Source organism: Coregonus lavaretus (genome assembly GCF_964263955.1).
Source record: "Coregonus lavaretus genome assembly, chromosome: 15".
Classification (NCBI taxonomy): domain Eukaryota; kingdom Metazoa; phylum Chordata; class Actinopteri; order Salmoniformes; family Salmonidae; genus Coregonus; species Coregonus lavaretus.
Genome location: NC_140002.1, coordinates 3,452,787 through 3,479,474, shown reverse-complemented (window position 1 = coordinate 3,479,474; position 26,688 = coordinate 3,452,787). Strand labels below are relative to the sequence as shown.

General features: G+C 40.5%; 2 protein-coding genes across 2 annotated transcripts; one reads left to right on the top strand and one right to left on the bottom strand.

The window, feature by feature from the left end:
• Positions 1–3,178: 3,178 nt before the first annotated feature.
• LOC311142357 (stanniocalcin-2-like) lies at positions 3,179–8,445 on the top strand. Its single transcript, XM_084177997.1, has 4 exons — positions 3,179–3,477; positions 4,718–4,860; positions 5,684–5,895; positions 6,050–8,445. Exons 1-4 carry the CDS (start codon positions 3,333–3,335, stop codon positions 6,372–6,374), a joined length of 825 nt encoding a protein of 274 aa, XP_084034123.1. The 5' UTR covers positions 3,179–3,332; the 3' UTR covers positions 6,375–8,445.
• A 4,732-nt stretch (positions 8,446–13,177) lies between these two features.
• LOC311142358 (vesicle transport protein SEC20-like) lies at positions 13,178–16,098 on the bottom strand. Its single transcript, XM_084177998.1, has 6 exons — positions 15,965–16,098; positions 15,635–15,727; positions 15,448–15,539; positions 15,268–15,372; positions 14,557–14,675; positions 13,178–14,067 (listed from the first exon to the last, which is right to left on the bottom strand). The coding sequence occupies exons 1-6, from the start codon at positions 16,046–16,048 to the stop codon at positions 13,871–13,873; spliced, it is 690 nt and encodes a 229-aa protein (XP_084034124.1). The 5' UTR covers positions 16,049–16,098; the 3' UTR covers positions 13,178–13,870.
• Between the last annotated feature and the right edge of the window lie 10,590 nt (positions 16,099–26,688).

Below are 26,688 nucleotides of genomic sequence, written 5' to 3'. Positions count from 1 at the left end.
ATACACACATATACATACATACACATACACATATATACACATACATACATACACATATACATACACATACATATACATATACATACATACACACATACATTAATATATATATATATATACATACATTTACACACATATATATATATATATATATATATATATACATATATACACACACATACATATATACACACATACACACATACATATATATACATACATACAGTGGGGGAAAAAAGTATTTAGTCAGCCACCAATTGTGCAAGTTCTCCCACTTAAAAGATGAGAGAGGCCTGTAATTTTCATCATAGGTACACATCAACTATGACAGACAAAATGAGAAAAAAAATCCAGAAAATCACATTGTAGGATTTTTAATGAATTTATTTGCACATTATGGTGGAAAATAAGTATTTGGTCAATAACAAAAGTTTCTCAATACTTTGTTATATACCCTTTGTTGGCAATGACACAGGTCAAACGTTTTCTGTAAGTCTTCACAAGGTTTTCACACACTGTTGCTGGTATTTTGGCCCATTCCTCCATGCAGATCTCCTCTAGAGCAGTGATGTTTTGGGGCTGTCGCTGGGCAACACGGACTTTCAACTCCCTCCAAAGATTTTCTATGGGGTTGAGATCTGGAGACTGGCTAGGCCACTCCAGGACCTTGAAATGCTTCTTACGAAGCCACTCCTTCGTTGCCCGGGCGGTGTGTTTGGGATCATTGTCATGCTGAAAGACCCAGCCACGTTTCATCTTCAATGCCCTTGCTGATGGAAGGAGGTTTTCACTCAAAATCTCACTATACATGGCCCCATTCAGTCTTTCCTTTACACGGATCAGTCATCCTGGTCCCTTTGCAGAAAAACAGCCCCAAAGCATGATGTTTCCACCCCCATGCTTCACAGTAGGTATGGTGTAATTTGGATGCAACTCAGCATTCTTTGTCCTCCAAACACGACGAGTTGAGTTTTTACCAAAAAGTTCTATTTTGGTTTCATCTGACCATATGACATTCTCCCAATCCTCTTCTGGATCATCCAAATGCACTGTAGCAAACTTCAGACGGGCCTGGACATGTACTGGCTTAAGCAGGGGGATACGTCTGGCACTGCAGGATTTGAGTCCCTGGCGGCGTAGTGTGTTACTGATGGTAGGCTTTGTTACTTTGGTCCCAGCTCTCTGCAGGTCATTCACTAGGTCCCCCCGTGTGGTTCTGGGATTTTTGCTCACCGTTCTTGTGATCATTTTGACCCCACGGGGTGAGATCTTGCGTGGAGCCCCAGATCGAGGGAGATTATCAGTGGTCTTGTATGTCTTCCATTTCCTAATAATTGCTCCCACAGTTGATTTATTCAATCCAAGCTGCTTACCTATTGCAGATTCAGTCTTCCCAGCCTGGTGCAGGTCTACAATTTTGTTTCTGGTGTCCTTTGACAGCTCTTTGGTCTTGGCCATAGTGGAGTTTGGAGTGTGACTGTTTGAGGTTGTGGACAGGTGTCTTTTATACTGATAACAAGTTCAAACAGGTGCCATTAATACAGGTAACGAGTGGAGGACAGAGGAGCCTCTTAAAGAAGAAGTTACAGGTCTGTGAGAGCCAGAAATCTTGCTTGTTTGTAGGTGACCAAATACTTATTTTCCACCATCATTTGCAAATAAATTCATAAAAAATCCTACAATGTGATTTTCTGGAAAAAAAATTCTCAATTTGTCTGTCATAGTTGACGTGTACCTATGATGAAAATTACAGGCCTCTCTCATCTTTTAAGTGGGAGAACTTGCACAATTGGTGGCTGACTAAATACTTTTTTTCCCCACTGTATACACATACATACATACAGTTGAAGTCGGAAGTTAACACACACCTAGGTAACTCAATTTTAATGGTAGGTTTATTTGAACAGTGAGAGACAGAATAACAACAAAAAAATCCAGAAAAACACATGTTTTGCAGAGGGGTCAAATACTTATTTCCCTCATTAAAATGCTAATCAATTTATAACATTTTTGACATGCGTTTTTCTGGATTTTGTTGTTATTCTGTCTCTCACTGTTCAAATAAACCTACCATTAAAATTATAGACTGATCATGTCTTTGTCAGTGGGCAAACGTACAAAATCAGTAGGGGATCAAATACCTTTTTACCTCACTGTACATATATTTGCGAGAGAAAAAAACATGTGGGATTGGAAGTGATGCAGACAATTACATTGATGGAAGTTACAATCTATCTGCAATATTAAAGCTGATATATCCCCCCAAAAAATATAAATAAATAATAATTCAAAAAAATTCAAAAATGACTCCAACCTAAGTGTATGTAAACTTCCGACTTCAACTGTATATATAGTGTATATATATACACTACCGGTCAAACGTTTTAGAACACCTTCTCATTCAAGGGTTTTTCTTTATTTTGACTATAAATAAAGAAAATGTTTGACTATTTTGACTATAGTGTGTGTTTGCTTGCGGTGCATTGGAAGAATTGTAAATCCCTTGTAAAAGGCTATGGAGTTTGAAATGTGCATACATTTGTATTTTAGTACCACCTATCAGTTGTAACTGTGGATGCTACATCGGTCTATGGCTGAGCTGAGCATGGTGTAATTTTGTCAGTTTTGTCACTTTGGTTGTTGGAGCTATCAGTTGTATGGTGAACTTGGACTTCATCAAGGTTTATTTGTGAGTAAATCTGGCTTTAATAATAGCCAGTGACTACCCATCCACTGACATCACCGCAAGCCACTCCTGGCAGTCCATAAGCATCTATTATCCATTTCTCTGGGTATGCACACAATTTTCAAGAAACTATTCTAACATTTTATTCTGTCTTTTTCAAATGTCACGTCAGCAGCAGCAATTACTAAAAACTACTATATGTGAATAACAACAAACCACTCAGAAGCTGAACCCAAAGAAAAACCCTAACCCACCCTTACTTTGTATTCTTACAGAGAATAATTAAAAAACATAATGATATCAATTCACCACTGCGTTGTGGTCACTTATTGCTTCCAATTATTCAGTACAGTATAGGCGAATTTTTTATTGAGCGCACGCCCTTTAAACTTGGCCGTGGATGCCTGCCACTGTGATTGGTCGGCAGCCACGAATGACAGCACCTGCTTAGCGCCTTCATCAAAACTGACACAAGAGTTGAGGGAGCTATAGGAAGCATCCATACCCCCTCAGTACTCACTCTCGACATTAATGCGCGTTTCCATACACGTATCTACTGCAAAGTTATCAATGTACAAGTTGAATTTCATTCAAAAGTAATATTTTTCCAAATTTCCTTTTCTTTTTGGAGTGCGTAATAGTGCGAATGGAGATGCTACTTAAATTTTCTTTAGTGCTCTTTTATATAGCGTTTCAGCAAGTATTGGCGACAGATCCAAACGAACTTCACGAAATCCCTCAAGACAAACAATTGAACCAGCAGAAAAGACGACTCTCACTGCAAAACACAGGTAAGTGAATGCTGCTATGTACTGCTACTGCCTCAAACCTGTATATCTAAAACATAATGCGTATTATACCTTCAGCAGGTAAGGTCTAATACATTCCCTGCTTGAATTCTGTCACGTTGTCATTAAATGCTCCGCAAAATGCCATTGTGATTTTGGCTCAGGTTTTATTGGGTAATTTACTCTCGTGGAATAGGCTATTTCAATGTGGATTAAACCGTTTTTACAACATTGTGACCCCGAAATTACCTGTGGTCGAAATGTGGTTTTGTCATAGTCTCTTCCTACGCAGGTACGCAGTGATCTCTAGTTCTGTCACTTCACTGTAATTCCATACGCCTAGTGGCCAGCTCTTATCCAAGCACATTCCCGTTCAAATGCCAACACAAGCTCTGACAGTAAGCTGTTTTTACCCCCGGCGCAAGCACACACCAGCGGGAATATGTTGACAACAACAACCTAGAAATTGTAACATTGTTAGGATACAGTTGACATGCAAATAATCTATCCGAATATTTTATTTGCGTTTTATAGGACCTATAAGCAGTTTTGCTAAAAAACATAAATGTCAAGATATTAGGGTATGTGTAGACTACAAATGCATGATTCGATTTTTTGTTTCTTTCTAACAAACTATAGGATACTGTAGACTTTTCAAAAAGCCATCAGAAACTTGAATATTTGATCGTTTGCGATTGGGTTAATCTTAAAAAGCGCACGTTGCCATTTGTGCGCAATTACGCACAAATGCATTGAATGGAAGCCCATAATGTTTTATTTCTCGATCAAAGCTGTTATGACACTGTATTAGCAATGAAATGTATTAATGTACTTGCATTTTTGAATCCCCTACGTTTATGTAATCACCCAATGCAATGCCACATGGCGTCAGGCACTCGGGAATGCGCAAAACTCGTAAATTATGGTCCCAGCATTCCATCTGCCTAGTCATCAACACTGGTCTAAACCTATTACAATTTCTTCATCATTTTTAAAAGCTATTTGCTTAATTTGTTACTAAGGATCACAGATATAATTTAAAAAAAAAATCTATACTGTAATTGGCTGATCATTCTTTATTGAAAAAGCATCAGTAATATTTAGGCACCACCACATTGGCACCAGATCGACTGCTGCATTATTATTAAAAAGCTACTGTTCGCCCTCTGAAGAGACCACTAACATGCTGCCCTCCCTCATGTATTCCTCATGTTAACTAACATGTTCTCTCCCTCATCATCAGCGGAGATCCAGCACTGTCTGGTTAATGCTGGGGATGTGGGCTGTGGCATGTTCGAATGCTTCAACAACAACTCCTGTGAAATACAAGGCCTACATGACATCTGTATGACATTTCTGCACAACGCCGGCAAGTTTGACTCCCAGGTATATCCCACTTCTTCCAAACCTCCCAACTACCCTCCTGGATTGTGAGTGACTCAGGAGTGTGCTTCTATCGTAGAGGGTCAAAGAAAGTGACAGTATCTCCATGCCACAAATACTCTGCATGCTCTAATGTACATCCTTTATGTAACTGTATAAACGTGTAGTATGCTATGCTTATTAGTTGTAGCACAACACAATTTGGAAATTGCCACCTCAGACGTATGAGATGATGTAGGGCTGTGACGATTATGGAATTTTGGGTAACAAATAATTGTCATGCAAATTGCCACAGTTATTGTCATAATTGCTGAAAAGTGTTTTGAGCATAATGCATCTTTGAAAATTAGCTACAACATACCTAGCATTGGGCCAGTAACCAAAAGTTTGCTGGTTTGAATTGCTGAGCCAGCAAGGTGGAAAAATCTGCTGTTCTGCCCTTGAGCATGGCAGTTAACCCCCAACAACAAATGCTCCCTGGGCGCCGATGATGTGGACGTCGCAACCTCCCACACCTCTCTGATTCAGAGGGGTTAAATGCGAAAGACACATTTCTGTTGAATGCATTCAGTTGTGCAACTGACTAGGTATCCCCTTCCCCTTTCCCCCCTTTCCCAATACAGATTTGGGGACACCAGTCTCAAAAACAAATAGTTTTGACCACTTGGAACTTTCGGAAATTAAGCTTCTCTCTAAAATAAATGTAAGAGGATTAAGACGATTATACGTTTTTTAGCTCATGGTTATTGTCCAGAATTGTCAGTTATACAATTATTGTGCTAGCCCTAAGGTGACGTGTCAACTGTTGTTATGTTGAACTCTGAAGGGGAAGTCCTTCATCAAGGATGCCCTGAAGTGCATGGCCCACGGCCTGAGGCACCGGTTCAGCTGTGTGAGCAGGAAGTGCCTGGCGGTGAACGAGATGGTGTTCCAGCTGCAGAGAGAGTGCTACGTCAAACACAACCTTTGTTCCGCTGTCAGGGAGAACGTCAACGTCATGGTGGAGATGATCCACTTCCAGGACCTCTTCCCCAAAGGGTGAGCGTGAGAGGCCTTTTTCCATTTCATACTAAACCCATTCAGTGTAGTACGTTTCAATGGTCCAGAGTCCACATGATCCGAATTCAATTACTGTAGTAGTCTACATTCAGAAATATAATTGTTCCTCCTCCACTTCGTCTTCCTATGTCAGGCCTCATGTGGAGCTAGTGAACATCCTGCTGGGCTGTGGTGAGGAGGTGAGGACGGCCATAGCACGGAGAGTGAGGATGCAGTGTGAGCAGAACTGGGGGGCCCTGTGTGGCAGCCTGAGCCTGTGCTCCCTGGGCCGCTCAGATGACCCCCAATACTTCACCGTCCCTCCCGCCACTGAACAGGAGCAACCCAGAACAGGCCAGTTAGGAGACAGGGGGAGCCTTCACCCCTCTGTGAGTCTCAGTCAGAATCCCCTGGACAACGCCACAGACCCTGGGCTTGCTGTGCCAAGTCAAGCACCCAATACCGCCATCCAGGGGTGAAACAGAGTGCAAGGTCCCTAGCCTGTACACACTCAACAGCGCATCCCCTAACCTCTGACCCCCTTTCCCCTCAAACAACCCTACTAATGACGGCCTCCGTGTTACAAACAAGGAAGAGTAATGACCCTGTACCATGCTTCTCCATTCCTACTCTCCTAAATGGTAAAGGTGACAGGGTATGTTTGGTAAAATGTAGATTTGAGGCCTTGTTTTTCAGTAGTAGTTCCTTTTGATTGTTTTAATTACAAGTGAAATGCAAAACGTATTTTTAAATAACATTTATTTCATTTGATTCCTTTTAAAAGTAAATCATGGGTATATCCAATTTACAGTATATGAACATTTTATACAGAACCAGGTATCAATATTAGTTCAGTAAATATTTTTAAGAGGGCTTGTCACAGCAAGGACTCTTGGAACTGGTTGGAAGTTGTTGTTTCCCATTTCTTCCCAAGATTGTGACTGCAATATTCTAGTTTTAGCTAGACACTAACTTGGTAGTACACAATCTGAATGTATTGAGACAGTGCGCTATCGATTTTCTAGTTATTATGATTTATAATTTAAAAAAATAGATTTTAAAGAGACAGTTTCCTAATACACTTAATTAAACCCACATCTTGGATGGCTGACTCTCCAGGTCCTATTTTCTAGGTATCCAGAAGATGAGGTAAATATAAGTAAACTGTCTCTATTATGTTACTATGCTATACAGCTTTACATTCTGTCAACTAGTTTCAATACTGCATTTGCTTTACCTATTTATACTACGATCGCTACTGTAAAAAAGCTTGTATAGAGCTTAGAGTGCTTATGCAAGCTCTCAATGTTTCTGCGGAAACATTTATTTTATTTGCAGTACAAAAGTGAACTGCACAAGGATTATTTACATTTGTATGTCTAAGACAGGCTTAAGGTCTCTCAACTCGCCAATGGCACATCAACTCTGCAAAGAGAAGTCCATCACTGGCCCATATGATGCATTGTGCGTGATTACTAATCACAAGTAACAACTTGGCTAACCAGTGGCCTTCTACCACAATCAGGAAAGCTCATAAAAAAAATCTCACAACCATAAACTCTGAAACGTGGTTATGCATGTTCACTCAAAGGCAAACATCAGGAAACCTCAGGTGTCATAACAAAACAATGAGACCCAACAAAACGTATTAGTTATATAGAATATTGTTGTGAGTCTTAGACTATTCTCACTAACTGAGGCCTTCCCATAATATGTATCAGATATGGTCTACTGCAATGTATTTTTCAACTACAAGGTTGTTGTTTTTTCACAGGATGACCACAGAATGTCTTGTCAGAAACATTTTCCACTCTGACAGTTGAACGTTTCACTAGCTTTTGATGCAAATAGCTAGCTACAGTACATCATGATTGCTTGTTCTAACCTCATCATTAGTACTCCCAAGGAACCTACCTCACCCCTCACCATCCATGCCGGCTCTAGAGATGTTTTATACTGGATGCATTCAGAGGACATTGAACTGGTATGAATACAACTGACATTCAGCTATCTCACACATTCATTTTTCCACTCGTTTTGTACAGTTGGCTTGTATGATGTGGATTTTCTTTAGTATTTCCAGTTGTGCATGTGTAAGATGAGCATCAACTGCCCTCATCAACTTCTGTGTCAGTACTATCACCTACATGTAATCAAGTGGATGACTGCATTCACATAAAGACTCTTATAACCTACCGGATAATGAAGGTCTGTACTTGAAAACAGCAACTTATTTCTTACGAAGTTTGTTTGTACTCTGATTCAATGTCTGTGTTTTAAGTATTTAAAACGTTTTTTTGTATTTATTTTGACTGCTTTTCTTAAGCTATGCATTACATTATATTATTGGCTTTTTGTTACCCATTTGTGGGTTAGGGTTAGGCCTTGATACAAGCAAACTACCATTTTATACAAATCACTTGTTTCATTTGAGTTATTTTGTACTTTTGGACATTAAACATTTCAGATACTTTGTTGCAATTTTAAATGAATGACAATGCATTGCAATCATTTTATAAGCACATTGTTGAATAAAAAAAAATGCTACTAGTTGGCTTGAGTGCAAATGATGTTAAGTCTAATTGAGTTTAAAAACTACTTTATTTAAGAAACTCTCTCTCACACAGACACACTTTGAAGTGAGCAGAACAATCAACAAACATAAGGTTGCGCAAAAGTTGTCAAGCATATTGTAATACTTCCAAAATGTCAAATTTGCCAAAATCAGATTAACTGTACAGTCGTGGTCAAAGGTTTTGAGAATGACACAAATACTAATATTCACAAAGTCTGCTGCCTCAGTTTTGATGATGGCAATTTGCATATACTCCAGAATGTCATGAAGAGTGATCAGATGAATTGCAATTAATTGCAAAGTCCCTCTTTGCCATGAAAATGAACTTAATCCACTGCATTTCAGGCCTGCCACAAAAGGACCAGCTGCCATCATGTCAGTGATTCTCTCGTTAACACAGTGTTGATGAGGACAAGGCTGGAGATCACTCTGTCATGCTGATTGAGTTAGAATGACAGACTGGAAGCTTTAAAAAGAGGGTGGTGCTTGAAATCATTGTTCTTCCTCTGTTAACCATGGTTACCTGCAAGGAAACACGTGCCGTCATCATTGCTTTGCACAAAAAGGGCTTCACATGAAGCCCTTTTTGTGCAAAGGGCTTCATGATGACACCTTGCTGTCCCCAGTCCGCCTGGCCCTGCTGCTATTCCAGTTTCAACTGTTCTGCCTGCGGCTACGAAACCCCTACCTGTCCCAGACCTGCTGTTTTCAACTCTTTAATGATCGGCTATGAAAAGCCAACTGAGAGACCTGAGCCCTAGGACCATACGTCGGGACTACCGGCCGTGGTGACTCCTTGCTGTCCCCAGTCCGCCTGGCCTTGCTGCTATTCCAGTTTCAACTGTTCTGCCTGCGGTTATGGAACCCCTACCTGTCCCAGACCTGCTGTTTTCAACTCTTAATGATCGGCTATGAAAAGCCAACTGAGATTTATTCCTGATTATTATTTGACCATGCTTGTCACTTATGAACATTTTTGAACATCTTGGCATGGTTCTGTTATAATCTCCACCCGGCACAGCCAGAAGAGGACTGGCCACCCCTCATAGCCTGGTTCCTCTCTAGGTTTCTTCCTAGGTTTTCGCCTTTCTAGGGAGTTTTTCCTAGCCACCGTGCTTCTACACCTGCATTACTAGCTGTTTGGGGTTTTAGGCTGGGTTTCTGTACAGCACTTCGAGATATTAGCTGATGTAAGAAGGGCTATATAAAATAAAATTGATTGATTGATTGATTCACAGGCAAGGATATTGCTGCTAGTAAGATTGCACCTAAATCAACCATTTATCGGATCATCAAGAACTTCAAGGAGAGAGGTTCAATTGTTGTGAAGAAGAGTCAGGGCGCCCAAGAAAGTCTAGCAAGCGCCAGGACCGTCTCCTAAAGTTGATTCAGCTGCGGGATCGGGGCACCACCAGTGCAGAGCTTGCTCAGGAATGGCAGCAGGCAGGTGTGAGTGCATCTGTACGCACAGAGAGGTGAATACTTTTGGAGGATGGCCTGGTGTCAACAAGGGCAGCAAAGAAGCCACTTCTCTCGAAGAAAAACATCAGGAAGACTGATATTCTGCAAAAGGTACAGGGATTGGACTGCTGAGGACTGGGGTAAAGTCATTTTCTCTGATGAATCCCCTTTCCGATTGTTTGGGGCATCCGGAAAACGCCTTGTCCGGAGAAGACAAGGTAAGCGCTACCATCAGTCCTGTGTCATGCCAACAGTAAAGCATCCTGAGACTATTCATGTGTGGGGCTGCTTCTCAGCCAAGGGAGTGGGCTCACTCACAATTTTGCCTAAGAACACAGCCATGAATAAAGAATGGTACCAACACATCCTCCGAGAGCAACTTCTCCCAACCATCCAAGAACAGTTTGGTGACGACCAATGTCTTTTCCAGCATGATGGAGCACCTTGCCATAAGGCCAAAGTGATAACTAAGTGGCTCGGGGAACAAAACATCGACATTTTGGGTCCATGGCCAGGAAACTCCCCAGACCTTAATCCCATTGAGAACTTGTGGTCGATCCTCAAGAGGCGGGTGGACAAACAAAAACCCACAAATTCTGACAAACTCCAAGCATTGATTATGCAAGAATGGGCTGCCATCAGTCAGGATGTGGCCCAGAAGTTAATTGACAGCATGCCAGGGCGGATTGCAGAGGTCTTGAAAAAGAAGGGTCAACACTGCAAATATTGACTCTTTGCATAAACGTAATTGTCAATAAAAGCCTTTGACACTTATGGAATGCTTGTAATTATACTTCAGTATACCATAGTAACATCTGACAAAAATATCTCACAACACTGAAGCAGCGAACTTTGTTTAGACCAATACTTGTGTCATTCTCAAAACTTTTGACCACGACTGTACATAGACCAACATCTGGCCATAATACTGTATCTTTGTTGCTTACTGCCATCTACTGGTAACTCACAGAACATGTATTGGAGGAATCCAAAATGGACACTGAAACAGTATTCAGACTATAAAAACGAAGGGACAGATCGAGATTTACTGGAGGGGAGGGACTGGTCCAACTCAAGGTGTCATGGAAAAAAGAAATGCACCCCCCTCCCCAAAGTAAAACAGATTTTCACATGACCCTCCCCTTGTACTATACAACACATTGAACACCCTCCTCCCTCATAGAATTAACTCAAAATCATGTTTATTACCACAAATAACAATAACTGTGTTTATAAACATGGATATCGACTTTGCCACTTCAGCATGCTTTTGTGGTACAGTCGATGCCACGCAGGGCTACGGGCCAGAATGTTGAGGGTTCTCCGACCACCACAGACGAGCTCACGCTCCCTGCCTGTTTCATTACACTACGATCACAGCCGGCTGCAGACAATGATCAGCTAGGGGGAAATCAGATTTTCAACATTTTGATGCCATATCTATAATTCTATAAAATATATGCAACACATTTTCCACCAACAGGTTTCTATGCCAATACACCACACAACCAATAAACAAAGCATACCGACTTCAGCCACTTCATTATCATGGTTTGCTTTTTCAACACCACAATAAATAGACTGTCAATCTGGACAAACAGAAAAAACATCCCTCCCTACCTTGTAGACTTACCCAGTATCGAAGGCTTGGCTTGACAATCTCCGAATGTCATTAAACGTTTTGGTGTTTTGTAACAGATGTCTCTTTCCATTCATCAATTGTCCGCTGCACAGTTTGGATTGATTGATTGATTGATTGATTTTATGTCCGTTAAAAAAATACATGTATACAGAAAGATTGTTTAAAGTGACTGGGATTGCACAATAAAATTGGGGAATTATTTCCATTGTGTCCCTATTGTTTACATAAACACAATTACACTGAACAAAAACAAACGCAACATGCAACAATTTCAAAGAGTTCATACTGTATAAGGAAATAAGTCAATTGAAATAAATAAATTAGACCCTATTCTATGGATTTCACATGACTTGGGCAGGGTTGCAGCCATGGGTGGGCCTTGGAGGGCATAGGCCCACCCACTTGGCAGCCAGGCCCACCCACTGGGCAGCCAGGCCCACAAAAGGGCTTTATTACAGACAGAAATACTACACAGAAATACCCCCCTCATATGATCCCGCTGGTGAAGAAGCCGGATGTGGCGGTCCCGCAGGCCACGTGGTTACACGTGGCCTGCGGTTGTGACGTACTGCCATTCTCTAAAATGACATTGGAGGCAGCTTATGGTAGAGAAATGAACATTAAATTCCCTGGCAACAGCCCTGGTGGACATTCCTGGCCCCTCAGGGGTGCGTGCTCAGTCCCCTCCTGTACTCTCTGTTCACCCATGACTGCATGGCCAGGCACGACTCCAACACCATCATTAAGTTTGCCGACGACACAACAGTGGTAGGCCTGATCACCGACAACGATGAGACAGCCTATAGGGAGGAGGTCAGAGATCTGGCCGTGTGGTGCCAGGACAACAACCTCTCCCTCAACGTGACCAAGACAAAGGAGATGATTGTGGACTACAGGAAAAAAAAGAGGACTGAGCACGCCCCCATTCTCATCGACGGGGCTGTAGTGGAACAGGTTGAGAGCTTCAAGTTCCTTGGTGTCCACATCACCAATGAACTATCATGGTCCAAACACACCAAGACAGTCGTGAAGAGGGCACGACAAAGCCTATTCCCCCTCAGGAGACTAAAAAGATTTGGCATGGGTCCTCAGATCCTCAAAAAATTCTACAGCTGCACCATCGAGAGCATCCTGACTGGTTGCATCACCGCCTGGTATGGCAACTGCTTGGCCTCTGACCGCAAGGCACTACAGAGGGTAGTGCGTACGGCCCAGTACATCACTGGGGCAAAGCTCCCTGCCATCCAGGACCTCTATACCAGGCGGTGTCAGAGGAAGGCCCTCAAAATTGTCAAAGACTCCAGCCACCCTAGTCATAGACTGTTCTCTCTGCTACCGCACGGCAAGCGGTACCGGAGTGCCAAGTCTAGGTCCAAAAGACTTCTCAACAGCTTCTACCCCCAAGCCATAAGACTCCTGAACAGCTAATCATGGCTACCCGGACTATTTGCACTGCCCCCCCACCCCATCCTTTTTACGCTGCTGCTACTCTGTTAAGTATTTATGCATAGTCACTTTAACTCTACCCACATGTACATATTACCTCAACTACCTCAACTAGCCGGTGCCCCCGCACATTGACTCTGCAACGGTACCCCCCTGTATATATAGCCTCCCTACTGTCACTTTATTTTACTTCTGCTCTTTTTTTCTCAACACTTTTTTTTGTTGTTGTTTTATTCTTACTTTTTTTGTTTAAAAATAAATGCACTGTTGGTTAAGGGCTGTAAGTAAGCATTTCACTGTAATGTCTGCACCTGTTGTATTCGGCGCATGTGACCAATAAAATTTGATTTGATTTGATTTGGAAGGCTACCCGAAAGGTTTGACCCAAGTTAAACAATTTAATGGCAATGCTCCCAAATACTAATTGAGTGTATGTAAACTTCTGACACACTGGGAATGTGATGAAAGAAATAAAAAGCTGAAATAAATCACTCTCTACTATTATTCTGACAATTCACATTCTTAAAATAAAGTGGTGAGCCTAAATGACCTAAAACAGGGAATTTGTACAAGGATTAAATGTCAGGAATTGTGAAAAACTGAGTTTAAATGTATTTGGTTAAGGTGTATGTAAACTTCCGACTTCAACTGTAGATAATGCATGTCAGTATGACACAGTTCTGTAGACAGTCTGGGGAAGGTGAATAATGGGCATGCACAAGACTGTATGGCAAGAAAGACCCATGGAAAGGTTAGAAAGGCATGACTGCAGTTATATTACAGACGTAGTTTTGGACAGTAACATCAAGGGACAAAGAAAAGTAAGAACAGGCAACTGCTCACAATTTCCTCTAAATGAATGGGAACAGCCTTTTTTTCAAAATGTACAAGACAGTTGCTAAAAACAACGCTACTGCTAGAAAGATGAGTAGTTTGTCAGTCAATTCTCGTCTGTTGTATTTTGAGATCAGTTTCCTTCCCAAATGTATGGTTCCTGTCATGGCTTTGAACTCGTCATCCGTTTCCAGGACTGTTCTTGAAGACGTAGCTACATAGAGGAGAAGTATTGTGTGAGTAAATGTGTACATAAGGACTAATTTATCCTAGATTAATAAGAGCGTTGCTTGCATGAATTACAACATGTGTTCTAGTCTAGTGGACAAAGCCTGGAACCAACAGGGACACTGGGGGCAGTATGTCAAAAGGACTAGGCTATGTGAATATTTGTGTGCTCACTTTCCAGCCATTTTTGTATTGCGTTGTTTTGTATTATAGTGTATTGACTTTGTGTACTTTGTATGTTAACATTACAACATGAATTTCCAGGTAAATGGACAATAAAGTTATCATATCTTATATTTGTTTGGTTTTAGGTTTGATTCCCGGGACCACCCATACGTAAAAATGTATGCAAGTATGACTAAGTCGCTTTGGATAAAAGCATCTGCTAAATGGCATATATTATTATAGGTCTACAAGCCCTAACCATTGGCACCCATTGTGACTGTTCTCCCTTCCCGAATGAGCAGTCTCTTACCCAGAGTGCCGATGGTCTCCTCGCTCTGCGACACCGACTGGGCCATCATACGACTGATGCTCATCAGGCTCTCTGTGATGTCACTGGACGTCTGGACCAAACTCTCCTTAGTTGCTTTTCTGAGAGGACACACACACACACACACACACACACACACACACACACACGATGACAAACTGCAATTCATTTCAATGTAATTCCAACTTTCTGTCCCCATCACCCTGTCAAAGGGATATTTTTCCACATGCACATTAGTAGGTTTGTTGAAAAAGTCCAGAGGAAGGCTGTGAAGAATGATGATTGTAGGGAAACTGGAACATATAAATAGAGGGTTAATAAAACAGCTAGCAGCTGTGCCTGAAGAAGAGTACTCCTGAGTGGCGCAGTGGTCTAAGGCACTGCATCGCAGTGCTAACTGTGCCACTAGAGATCCTGGTTCGAATCCAGGCTCTGTCGCAGCCGGCCGCGACCGGGAGACTCATGGGCGGCGCACAATTGGCCCAGCGTCGTCCAGGGTAGGGGAGGGAATGGCCGGCAAGGATGTAGCTCAGTTGATAGAGCATGGCGTTTGCAACGCCAGGGTTGTGGGTTTGATTCCCACGGGGGCCAGTATAAAAAATAAAAAAATGTATTCACTAACTGTAAGTCGCTCTGGATAAGAGCGTCTGCTAAATGACTAAAATGTAAATGTAAGAGATGAGCATCACTCACCGTTGTCGCACAGTGGAGTCGCCACCATACAGCAGTTCATCTTTCTCAAGGTTGTCAATGGACAGTTTACATGCCAGGTTTGCCTTCCTCCAAGCTGTCTGGTTACTGTAGAGGGAATATTAGTCAAGAGGTGTGAGATCAATGACATTTTAAATAGGAATCTGGATTCCAGTCTCTTACCTCAGCATCTGTCTACGATGACTCTCTGTCTCACTCAAGATGGCTTGTTTGTCTGTTTCTCTGTCTTGTTCCTTGGCCATTTGTTCCATATTCTGTGAATGTAATGTATAGTTCAGAAGAGTTATATCTAGCTGATCACAATAAATCCGATCTAAAATAAGTTAAACTAATGCATTGACTTACATACCTGGATTCTCAGTCGCAGCTGATTGAATCTCTCTTTTACTATGGAGTTGAAATCCATCAGCACACTTTGTGGCCCCGGACATTCTCTAATGTCCTAAGCAAGATAAGATACATAGTATGTTTTATTTAATTTAACTGACAATTCAATATAATCCAAAAAATTTACAGCTTATTGCATCGCTTGCTCTCCACAATTACAGTAGCTAGCTAGCCAACATTTGCTAGGCTAGATTAGCTGGCCAAATGTACACTGACTTGTCTCACAACCGCAAATTGAAATGACACAAAATTAATAAAGAAAATATGTAAAAAGTTGTTAAGATGTAGGTACCTGAATGAGAGCTTTAATTTCGAGATCATATTTGATTATTTCTTGTCCACAAATTCGAACGTGGACATCCTGGGAAGACGCCATCTTTGTTGTTGTTGTACGGCACACTACTAATCCAAAAAGCGCCTGCTACTTGAAACGCGTTTTTTAATGAAAAACATTGACTGTTCAATATAAATGTGAAATGTATTATATGCAATATCAAAAGAACTAATGAACACATCTGATTAAAAAATATATATAGTATAAGCACCAGTGCATAGTCTACATATGAAAATGTACTTCTTTGAGTAATCATCATAAATAACAAAATAGATTTAGAAATCCAATTAAAATGGTTCTATAAGCCTATGTAATTCCAGGAAACAAGACCAAATCCATTGAAAATGTAGAGGTGTAATAAGAATCAACTCTAATACCATTACCTAAGGATTCCTTGCTAATAATTACATTTTTTAGGGTTATCTAAATGTATGTATGTATGTATGTATTACCATTAGTATGTTACCATAAGTATTTATATAGTCCTGCTACCAATCACTTTTCAGCCCTGTTTACATGTACACAAAGTGTACATAACATTAGGAACACCTTCCTGATATTGAGTTGCACCCCCTTTTGCCCTCAGAACAGTCTCAATTCGTCGGGGCATGGACTCTACGAGGTGTTGAAAGCGTTCCACAGGGATGTTGGCCAATGTTGACTCCAATACTTCCCACAGTTGTGTCATGTTGGCTGGATGTTCATTGGGTGGTGGACCATCCTTGATACACACAGGGAACTGTTGAGTGTGAAAAACCGGTGCGCCTGGCACCTACTGCTATACCCCATTCAAAGGCACTTAAATATTTTGTCTTGCCCATTGAGCCTCTGAATGGCACACATACACAATCCATGTCTCAATTGTCTCAAGGCTTAAAAGTCCTTCTTTAACCCGTCTCCTCCCCTTCATCTACACTGATTGAAGTGGATTTAACAAGAGACAATAAGGGATCATAGCTTTCACCTGGATTCACCTGGTCAGTCTATGTCATGTTTTGTACACTCAGTGTATATCCACCTATCACACCTACACCAACACTCTTGCACATACACACACACAACGTATGATGCTGCTATAATTATCACCAGTCACTTTCTCCTAATCCCTGCCTACATGTACACATCTACCTCAAATACTCCAGTATCCCTTCACATTGGTCCTCTGTAGCTCAGCTGGTAGAGCACAGCGCTTGTAACGCCAAGGTAGTGGGTTCGATCCCCGGGACCACCCATACGCAAAAAAAAAAAATGTATGCACGCGTGACTGTAAGTCGCTTTGGATAAAAGTGTCTGCTAAATGGCATATTATTATTATTGTACATTTGGTACAGGCACTGACCCTGTATATAGCTTCCTCTCTTATTTCGTATTTATATATATATATATATATATATATATACACACACAGTGGGGAGAACAAGTATTTGATACACTGCCGATTTTGCAGGTTTTCCTACTTACAAAGCATGTAGAGGTCTGACATTTTTATCATAGGTACACTTCAACTGTGAGAGACGGAATCTAAAAAAAAATTCCAGAAAATCACATTGTATGATTTTTAAGTAATTAATTTGCATTTTATTGCATGACATAAGTATTTGATACATCAGAAAAGCAGAACTTAATATTTGGTACAGAAACCTTTGTTTGCAATTACAGAGATCATACGTTTCCTGTAGGTCTTGGCCAGGTTTGCACACACTGCAGCAGGGATTTTGGCCCACTCCTCCATACAGACCTTCTCCAGATCCTTCAGGTTTCGGGGCTGTCGCTGGGCAATATGGACTTTCAGCTCCCTCCAAAGACTTTCTATTGGGTTCAGGTCTGGAGACTGGCTAGGCCACTCCAGGACCTTGAGATGCTTCTTATTTAAATTTTTATTTCACCTTTATTTAACCAGGTAAGCCAGTTGAGAACAAGTTCTCATTTACAACTGCGACCTGGCCAAGATAAAGCAAAGCAGTGCGATAAAAACAACAACACAGAGTTACATATGGGGTAAACAAAACATAAAGTCAAAAATACAATGCAGTAATGCACTAATGTATAGATGACCTGGAGCCAGTGGGTTTGGCGACGAATATGTAGTGAGGGCCAGCCAACAAGAGCGTACAGGTCACAATGGTGGGTAGTATATGGGGCTTTGGTGACAAAACGGATGGCACTGTGATAGACTATATCCAATTTGCTGAGTAGGGTGTTGGAGGCTATTTTGTAAATGACATCGCCGAAGTCAAGGATCGGTAGGATAGTCAGTTTTACGAGGGCATGTTTGGCAGCATGAGTGAAGGAGGCTTTGTTGCGAAATAGGAATCAAATTCTAGATCTAACTTTTGATTGGAGATGCTTAATGTGAGTCTGGAAGGAGAGTTTACAGTCTAACCAGACACCTAGGTATTTGTAGTTGTCCACATACTCTAGGTCAGACCCGCTGAGAGTAGTGATTCTAGTCGGGTGGGCGGGTGCAAGCAGCATTCGGTTGAAGAGCATGCATTTAGTTTTACTAGTGTTTAAGAGCAATTGGAGGCTACGGAAGGAGTGTTGTATGGCATTGAAGCTCGTTTGGAGGTTTGTTAACACAGTGTCCAATGAAGGGCCAGATGTATACAAAATGGTGTCGTCCGCATAGAGGTGGATCCGAGCGTCACCAGCAGCAAGAGCGACATCATTGATATACACAGAGAATAGAGTTGGCCCGAGAATTTAACCCTGTGGCACGCCCATAGAGACGGCCAGAGGTCCAGACAACAGGCCGTCCGATTTTACACATTGAACTCTATCTGAGAAGTAGTTGGTGAACCAGGAGAGGCAGTCATTAGAGAAACCAAGGCTATTTAGTCTGCCAATAAGAATGCAGTGGTTGACAGAGTCGAAAGCCTTGGCCAGGTCGATGAAGACGGCTGCGCAGTCCTGTCTTTTATCGATCGCGTTTATAATATCGTTTAGGACCTTGAGCGTGGCTGAGGTGCACCCAGTTGCCCTGGCTGTGTGTTTCGGGTCGTTGTCATGCTGGAAGACCCAGCCACGACCCATCTTCAATGCTCTTACTGAGGGAAGGAGGTTGTTGGCCAAGATCTCACGATACATGGCCCCATCCATCCTCCCCTCAATATGGTGCAGTCGTCCTGTCCCCTTTGCAGAAAAGCATCCCCAAAGAATGATGTTTCCACCTCCATGCTTCCCGGTTGGGATGGTGTTCTTGGGGTTGTACTCATCCTTCTTCTTCCTCCAAACACGGCGAGTGGAGTTTAGACCAAAAAGCTCTATTTTTGTCTCATCAGACCACATGACCTTCTCTCATTCCTCCTCTGGATCATCCAGATGGTCATTGGCAAACTTCAGACGGGACATGCGCTGGCTTGAGCAGGGGGACCTTGCGTGCGCTGCAGGATTTTAATCCATGACGGCGTAGTGTGTTACTAATGGTTTTCTTTGAGACTGTGGTCCCAGCTCTCTACAGGTCATTGACCAGGTCCTGCCGTGTAGTTCTGGGCTGATCCCTCACCTTCCTCATGATCATTGATGCCCCGTGAGGTGAGATCTTGCATGGAGCCCCAGACCGAGGGTGATTGACCGTCATCTTGAACTTCTTCCATTTTCTAATAATTGCGCTAACAGTTGTTGCCTTCTCACCAAGCTGCTTGCCTATTGTCCTGTAGCCCAACCCAGCCTTGTGCAGGTCTACAATTGTATCCCTGATGTCCTTACACAGCTCTCTGGTCTTGGCCATTGTGGAGAGGTTGGAGTCTGTTTGATTGAGTGTGTGGACAGGTGTCTTTTATACAGGTAACGAGTTCAAACAGGTGCAGTTAATACAGGTAATGAGTGGAGAACAGGAGGGCTTCTTAAAGAAAAACGAACAGGTCTGTGAGAGCCGGAATTCTTACTGGTTGGTAGGTGATCAAATACTTATGTCATGCAATAAAATGCAAATTAATTACTTAAAAATCATACAATGTGATTTTCTGGATTTTTGTTTTAGATTCCGTCTCTCAGAGTTGAAGTGTACCTATGATAAAAATTACAGACCTCTACATGCTTTGTAAGTAGGAAAACCTGCAAAATCGGCAGTGTATCAAATACTTGTTCTCCCCACTGTGTGTGTGTATATATATATATATATATATATATATATATATATATATATATATATATATATATATATATATATATATATATATATATATATATATATATATATATATATATATATATATATATATATATATATGTTATACTATTTTGATATTTAATACTGCACTGGTGGGTAGGGCTTGCAAGTTAAGCATTTCACTGTACTTGTGCATATGACAAATACAACTTGAAATTTAAATAGGCATGTTGAGAGCTTGGGACTATAAGGTTCTATTTACAGAAATGCAGATAGAACCTCAGTCCCAAGCTCTCAATGTCCTCATGCATCTCAACCATTGTAAGGAGATTTCTGCAAGTGACATAATAATAAACCACTTGACCATTGCTTTTGTTTTCCTTGAGTTAAACATTGTCATGTCATGCTGACTCTGACCAGCAAGATCTGAGATGATACTGGCATCCACACAAGACAAGAAATCAGAAAGACAGAGATACTGAGAGGAGAGAACAGTTAGTGTGAATCACAATGCAAAGTGAAGCTGCCAGGCTATTTGAACTTGCTTTTCAGTACAATTGGTCAGTCAGCTTACAGAACTAGAATGTGATTCCATTTCTATGATTCACCCTCTGTAACATCAATGCTTATGCAATTCAATACTATGTCAGATATGTCTGGACTGGATTTTAACTATGCTTTGTAGAATGGAAGATGTAGGTCATGAATGTGCTTCAGTGTCAATCATACAAATAAACTGATAGCCCAAAAAAATTAAACATACAACGGTAAAACACGAGGCAAATTGTCATTTTCTAATTTTTTTTATTTAATTTTGATATTAAAAATCAACAATAGAATTGGACAATATAATCATGGTTACAAGCTAAACTGGGTTGTGGCTAGATGGAGTACAGCTACGGACCAAAAGTTGCATGTTCGAGTCGCATTGGGGTCAGCTGTAGCATTTTAGCTGACCCTTATCCTTTTCCTAACCTTAACCTAATTCTCCTAACCTGCTACATTAATTCTCCTGACCTGCTACATTAATTCTCCTAACCTGCTACGTAAAGTCACTTCTGTCCGTAGCTGTACTCCACCTAGCCAAAACCTCAAAACTGTGGTACCAACTCCTGGCTGATACAATTCTGTGAGGAAAAAGTATGATAAAAAAACTAAACTAAATGAAGGAGAGGCACAATTACACAAGCAGACACATTTTCCAATCAATCACAACTGAACCCAGCCTACATCACATCTGTACATTTACAAGGATCATTATCCAATAGCTGTTCTCCAACTAATTGTGCCTCCAAAAAACGGAAACAAAAATAAGAGAAAGAGATCGAACAACAAAAGTATAAACCCAGCACAACATTTAAACAACATAAATATAACTGTCAAGATATTATTGTATTTGAACAGGCATATATGTGAACTACAAATATAGACATTGCTAATAGGATCAAGTTACTGTTAGTTGTTTCAGCAGGATACACTTCTGCAGATTTGTTCATGAATATCACCAAGAGATCTATTACAGAGCACTTAGCAATGAAATACAGCCTTCCTACTGTGACAAATATTTTACACTTGGGGAGTACACACACAGTACTAACTACTTAAAGTTCCCATGCTAAATTATCTATTTAAATACCATACATCAGAAGCATTACAACAAGGGCATGAATTGTGTAGTTTTTAGAATGGGTGAGATATCTTTAAATTATCCTCATTGGGAGTCGTATGGATTTCCAAAAATAATTTATAGTTAACCTTACTAAAACCACAAATAATGTTACATTTTTCTCTCACCTCATTGATTTGGCAAGTTTGGAAGGAAATGTAAATCATTGCAGTGTGAATATGATGTGTTTATGGTGCTTGGAAAAAGGGTTATATCCGTTTTCTCAATGTCATTGGTAATCATTGAATTGGTCTGCATGTAGGAGCACTTACCCCAACACTTATGTGAAGGGATGAGAGATCTCTGCCCACCAGCCCTAGTGACCCTTACTGATCGCTATGCCTTTCCTGAAGCAAAAATCATCCGATCAAAGCTACCAGCCAATCCACTTCAATTAAATTCAAAAACGGTCGTCGACGACCATTACTGAGGACTTACTGACACCGACACTGCAGTGACTACAAGCGGGTCTTAAAGCAGTCAGTCACTGTCCAAATAAGTTATCTGGGAAATGGTCAAGAGTTGCAACGCTCCCGAGCAGCATGCCAACACGGCAACAGGGGCCGAGTGGCAGCTTGAGGGAGTTCAAGTACGTCGTTGAGATTCAGCACCATGGCTGGTGAGTGGCGACTCCTATCAGCTGTTTGCATTGTTTGTTTTAAACTCACTCTCCAATTAGTGCCCCCTTCAATCTTAGGTTATAAAGGGACCTGTGTGGTGGAACTTTGGAGCAATCTGGGGAAATCAAGGAACCTGGTTTTGTGCAGATGCCCACCACTTCACAATCACCATCGCTTTAAGCATTATACAGGCATTGGCACTTTTAAAACACCACCTGCCTCCTGCGTAATTACTAGAGACATCAAGGTTTGTTTCCTGGAACTCCATGGTTAATATAGATCTAAGTTGAACAATGCAAACCTCAATATGTGTCATTAAGAGTTATTGTTTCAAACCTTGTTTGTTCATTGAAGAACGGCTGCTAAAGGCCATCTGCTTGTATGTGACACTACTCCAGGTAAAGTGAAACCCAGCCGTTTGTGGAACAGTACAAAATGAGGACCAAAGAGGCACTATTATCTTGATAATTTTTGAGGGGACACAATAGGTTTGAAAGTTTCGACATTGTCTTTGCAAAGCAGATCTACCGGTTCTATAGAAAACTCAACAACAAAATAAATCACCATTGGTGAACGCTCTGAGTCTGATAAATGTATTTCAGCAAGAACATATAGCTCGCTGCGATATCATGAATATCTAAAATAATTTCTATAAGTAAACTAGAGGAAATATTTCAAATTAAAATAATAAAAATGGTATGGCAAGTAGGTAAGGACTAAGTAGAAAAGGCAAAAAAATATTTAAAAAATTCAAACGTGTGCAACAATTTACTGATTTAGAGCATAAATACAAAATAAATAATAAAAGGTTTACAGAAATAAGGACATCAACCATACAAAAACTTCAAATTCCTCTGAATCATGATTGCAGCACACTTTGGATAGTCTCTCTCACCCAATGTTACACTGGACATCTTTGAGTATGAACATATCCTTATATTGAATTGAATCCTTTGAAGGAAGACTACATTCAATTTATGAGAAAACTGTCTGAGGCAAAGCAGCATACATTTTCATCTGTACATGAGATCACCACTCCACGCTGTTAAAACACCAGACAGAGTAAATGTCAGAATTCTTGGCATAGTGGGCAGAAAGATAGTAGATATTGTATCCATACAAAACATCAGGACTTTGAGTGTAGATCAAGTTTGGATTCTCTTTGTTTTTTTTAGTTTTGTTTTTTTAAGGCACCTGGTTTAGCAGGCATTGTATTAAAATAATGTTTGACATTTTGTAAAACCAAGTGAGTTGTGGGTATGCTTCTGTTTGTACGATTTGTTTTCATAAAAACAGTGGGTACGCAATGGAAAATAGTTTGATCTGAATATGTTCATCAACATCCAAAACAAAATCTCTCTATGCTTATTGTTTTAAGTTCAAATCCCACATGGACATAGTCCTTGACACTTACAAAATCCTTGGACTCAAGGTGAACATGCACCCATTACTCAGTACATTTGGACCCAGTAACAAACACATCAGATGAGTGAGATTTTCATGCACAATGGTCATTCCCTACGCATATTCTCTGCATGTACTTATCCAACAATATATTACATCAAAACGGTTATACTGCATAGAGCATGTAACCTTTGAGTATGAGCAGTTCCACAAGCAATATGGGGGAGTTGAGGAAGTTAACATGAAAGAATGCTTTTGAAATGCTTCTGCAATGCTTAAAGCGGCAATCAGCAGTTGAAACAATAGCAAAGCGTCCTCCTCACCCGTTTCGGGAAAAAACTGGGGGATGGGGCTGGAGATATGTAACCACTAGCGCTGCGCGATTAGTGATTTGAGGTCGGTTCAGTTTCGGTTTGATTATTAACATATAACGGTTTTCGATTTCAATTCTTTTTTTAAACATTAAATGCATTATGACAATGATTTTATAACTTTTTCATGGGAATTCCAAAGCCCAAAAATGAACATTCAATTGCTAAATTTGTTTAAATATTCCATTGTCTCCGTCAGGTCCACATTAGGTAGACAGCAATAGAAAATTACTATAAAATAATAAAATATTTCAGTTGTGTATATTACTTAATTTTTATTTGATGACTTCATTATTTTTCATTGTTTAAAGTCATCATCTCTGCTTAGGCAGTAGCAGCCAAACAACACTATGTGCGCCCCATACTGTACTGTCTTTAGTCATCCTATTTAGCTAGCCTAGCCTGCCTAAGCATGCTGCAGAGCTGTCTGTACTTGTTTTTCAAAGTAGATAAGGCATACTTTCACAAACTGTCTCTATCCCTCTCGTAGTCCTGTTGTGTACATTCCTCTCTCATGCGGCCTGTGTTTATCTAACCTAACATAGCAGGCATAAAAAAGTGTATCCGTCTCGTCCAAGATGGAAAAAACAGGCGTAATGGATTATGGTCATTGTAGTCAATTACCACGTTCTTGCCCGGAACTAGGTGGAATATTTGCTCAATGAAAACTCCCTTCAGCCAAGCATCCCACATAGTTCCTGACATGATTTCTCTCTAGAGAAACGACGAGTCGGGCCTCCCCTAAAAAAACCAACTAAATGGAATTCAACTCATTGAACCGACGTTGTTGGTTAATCGCTCAGCACTAGTAACCACTCTCAAATTCAAAGAGCTATGGATGCAAGGAGACCATCCATGATATAAAAATGTTTTTAGGCTAGTGTTTCTTCACATTTACTTTGTTTATAAACATTGGAGTAAAAATAGCTGATATTTTGGCTTCTGATGGGGTACGACTGTTGAACTTACCTAATGAGGCATTTAAGCTATATTGTTCAAGAATCAATGGATACGTATCATTAAATTTATAAATCAAAAAATTAAGTAGCAACTGCTGATTGCCCGCCCCTTTAAGCATTGAAGCAATGTTATATGCAAAATACAGCCCATGAAAAATCTACTATACAAGTGTTAATACTTTAAGTTCTCAATTCCTATAGATACTATGGGTGTAGGGGGGGAAAGTATATATAATGGCAGAACGCAGGTCCTTTGAATGACAGTTTAAAACAAAAATATAAAGCATTCAACTGGTTAGATAAGATGGAAAGAAGAACATATTCATCTAGCAGTTATTAGACAGGTCTTTCTCCGTTACACATGCGTGGCTCTTCCATTTTCAGAGGAAATAGCTCCACTCAATCCCCACCTGCCAATCACCACTAGGAACAACTCCATAGGGTTATGGAGACAGTGTAAGCTTCTTTGTATAAAGTAAATGAAAATGCTCTGCTCAGACACGAGACAGCTGAAAAACTAAAGCAACCACACGGTCTTACTCAAACAAGTAAGATATGCATAGTGCGCCATTTAAAGAACATTGTCATCACATACACTACAAACAACTACATACAAAGCAAGCCAAAATCATATCAGGAATTGAAAGAAAGAGGACAAATACGCTTGCCTCCTCCTCTCTAGAGTCTACTGTAGCCATTTGGGAGAATTTGAATAAATCGAGATCGGTCTCGTTCTCATTGTGATCGGCGGTGTTTGGTAATGCTGCCATTAGACGTCTATCGACTTAGCAGAAGGTTAACTCAAATGTGATCAAAATGTAATACTTTGTTAAAAAAGAGTAAAAGGTCTGTTAAGCATAGGCATATGTAATGTATAATGAACTGTCATCTTTTTAATACAATATAATCCATGAATGACCAACCATACATGAGCAGCAGCGCAGTAAAACAGAGGTTGGATCACAACTAGAAATCTAATTTATTTCCCTTTTGAATAAAAAAAAAAAGTTTGTATGTTGTTTCAGTTTGTTAGAGTATAAAGAAAAACGAATCTAGGTAAAATATTTATACTTTCAAGTCCATTGGCCTTTTTCTATTCTTATCCTGTAGAGAGCATCGCACCATTTTGTTTTTTTAATTGATTCTCTATTAATGCACACAAAGTTCTTGAACTGCAGAAATAACTTTAATTGGAATACATAAATATATTTTCCTTTGATTTACTACTCTATTACATATATTTCTATTAGAAGAATGGTAGTTACCCTGATTCGCTGCAGAAGAGACCACAATGGATTCAATTATCAGACTAGCACATAATTACACAATCTATTATCTTAATATATCTGTTTATATGTTTGATGTCAATAGAGCAGAAGGAATAGTTACTGGCTTTGAATGTCAACCACTTCCTTGACTGTTAAAATGCCACAGAGTCTCCTGGTTAGAATGTAAAGTTGCACAGCTTGCGCCCATCATGTTAAATGTGAAAACCTGCGTGGACACACCCGATGCTGGAATCAGCCTCACAACACTATGTTCCACTAGCTT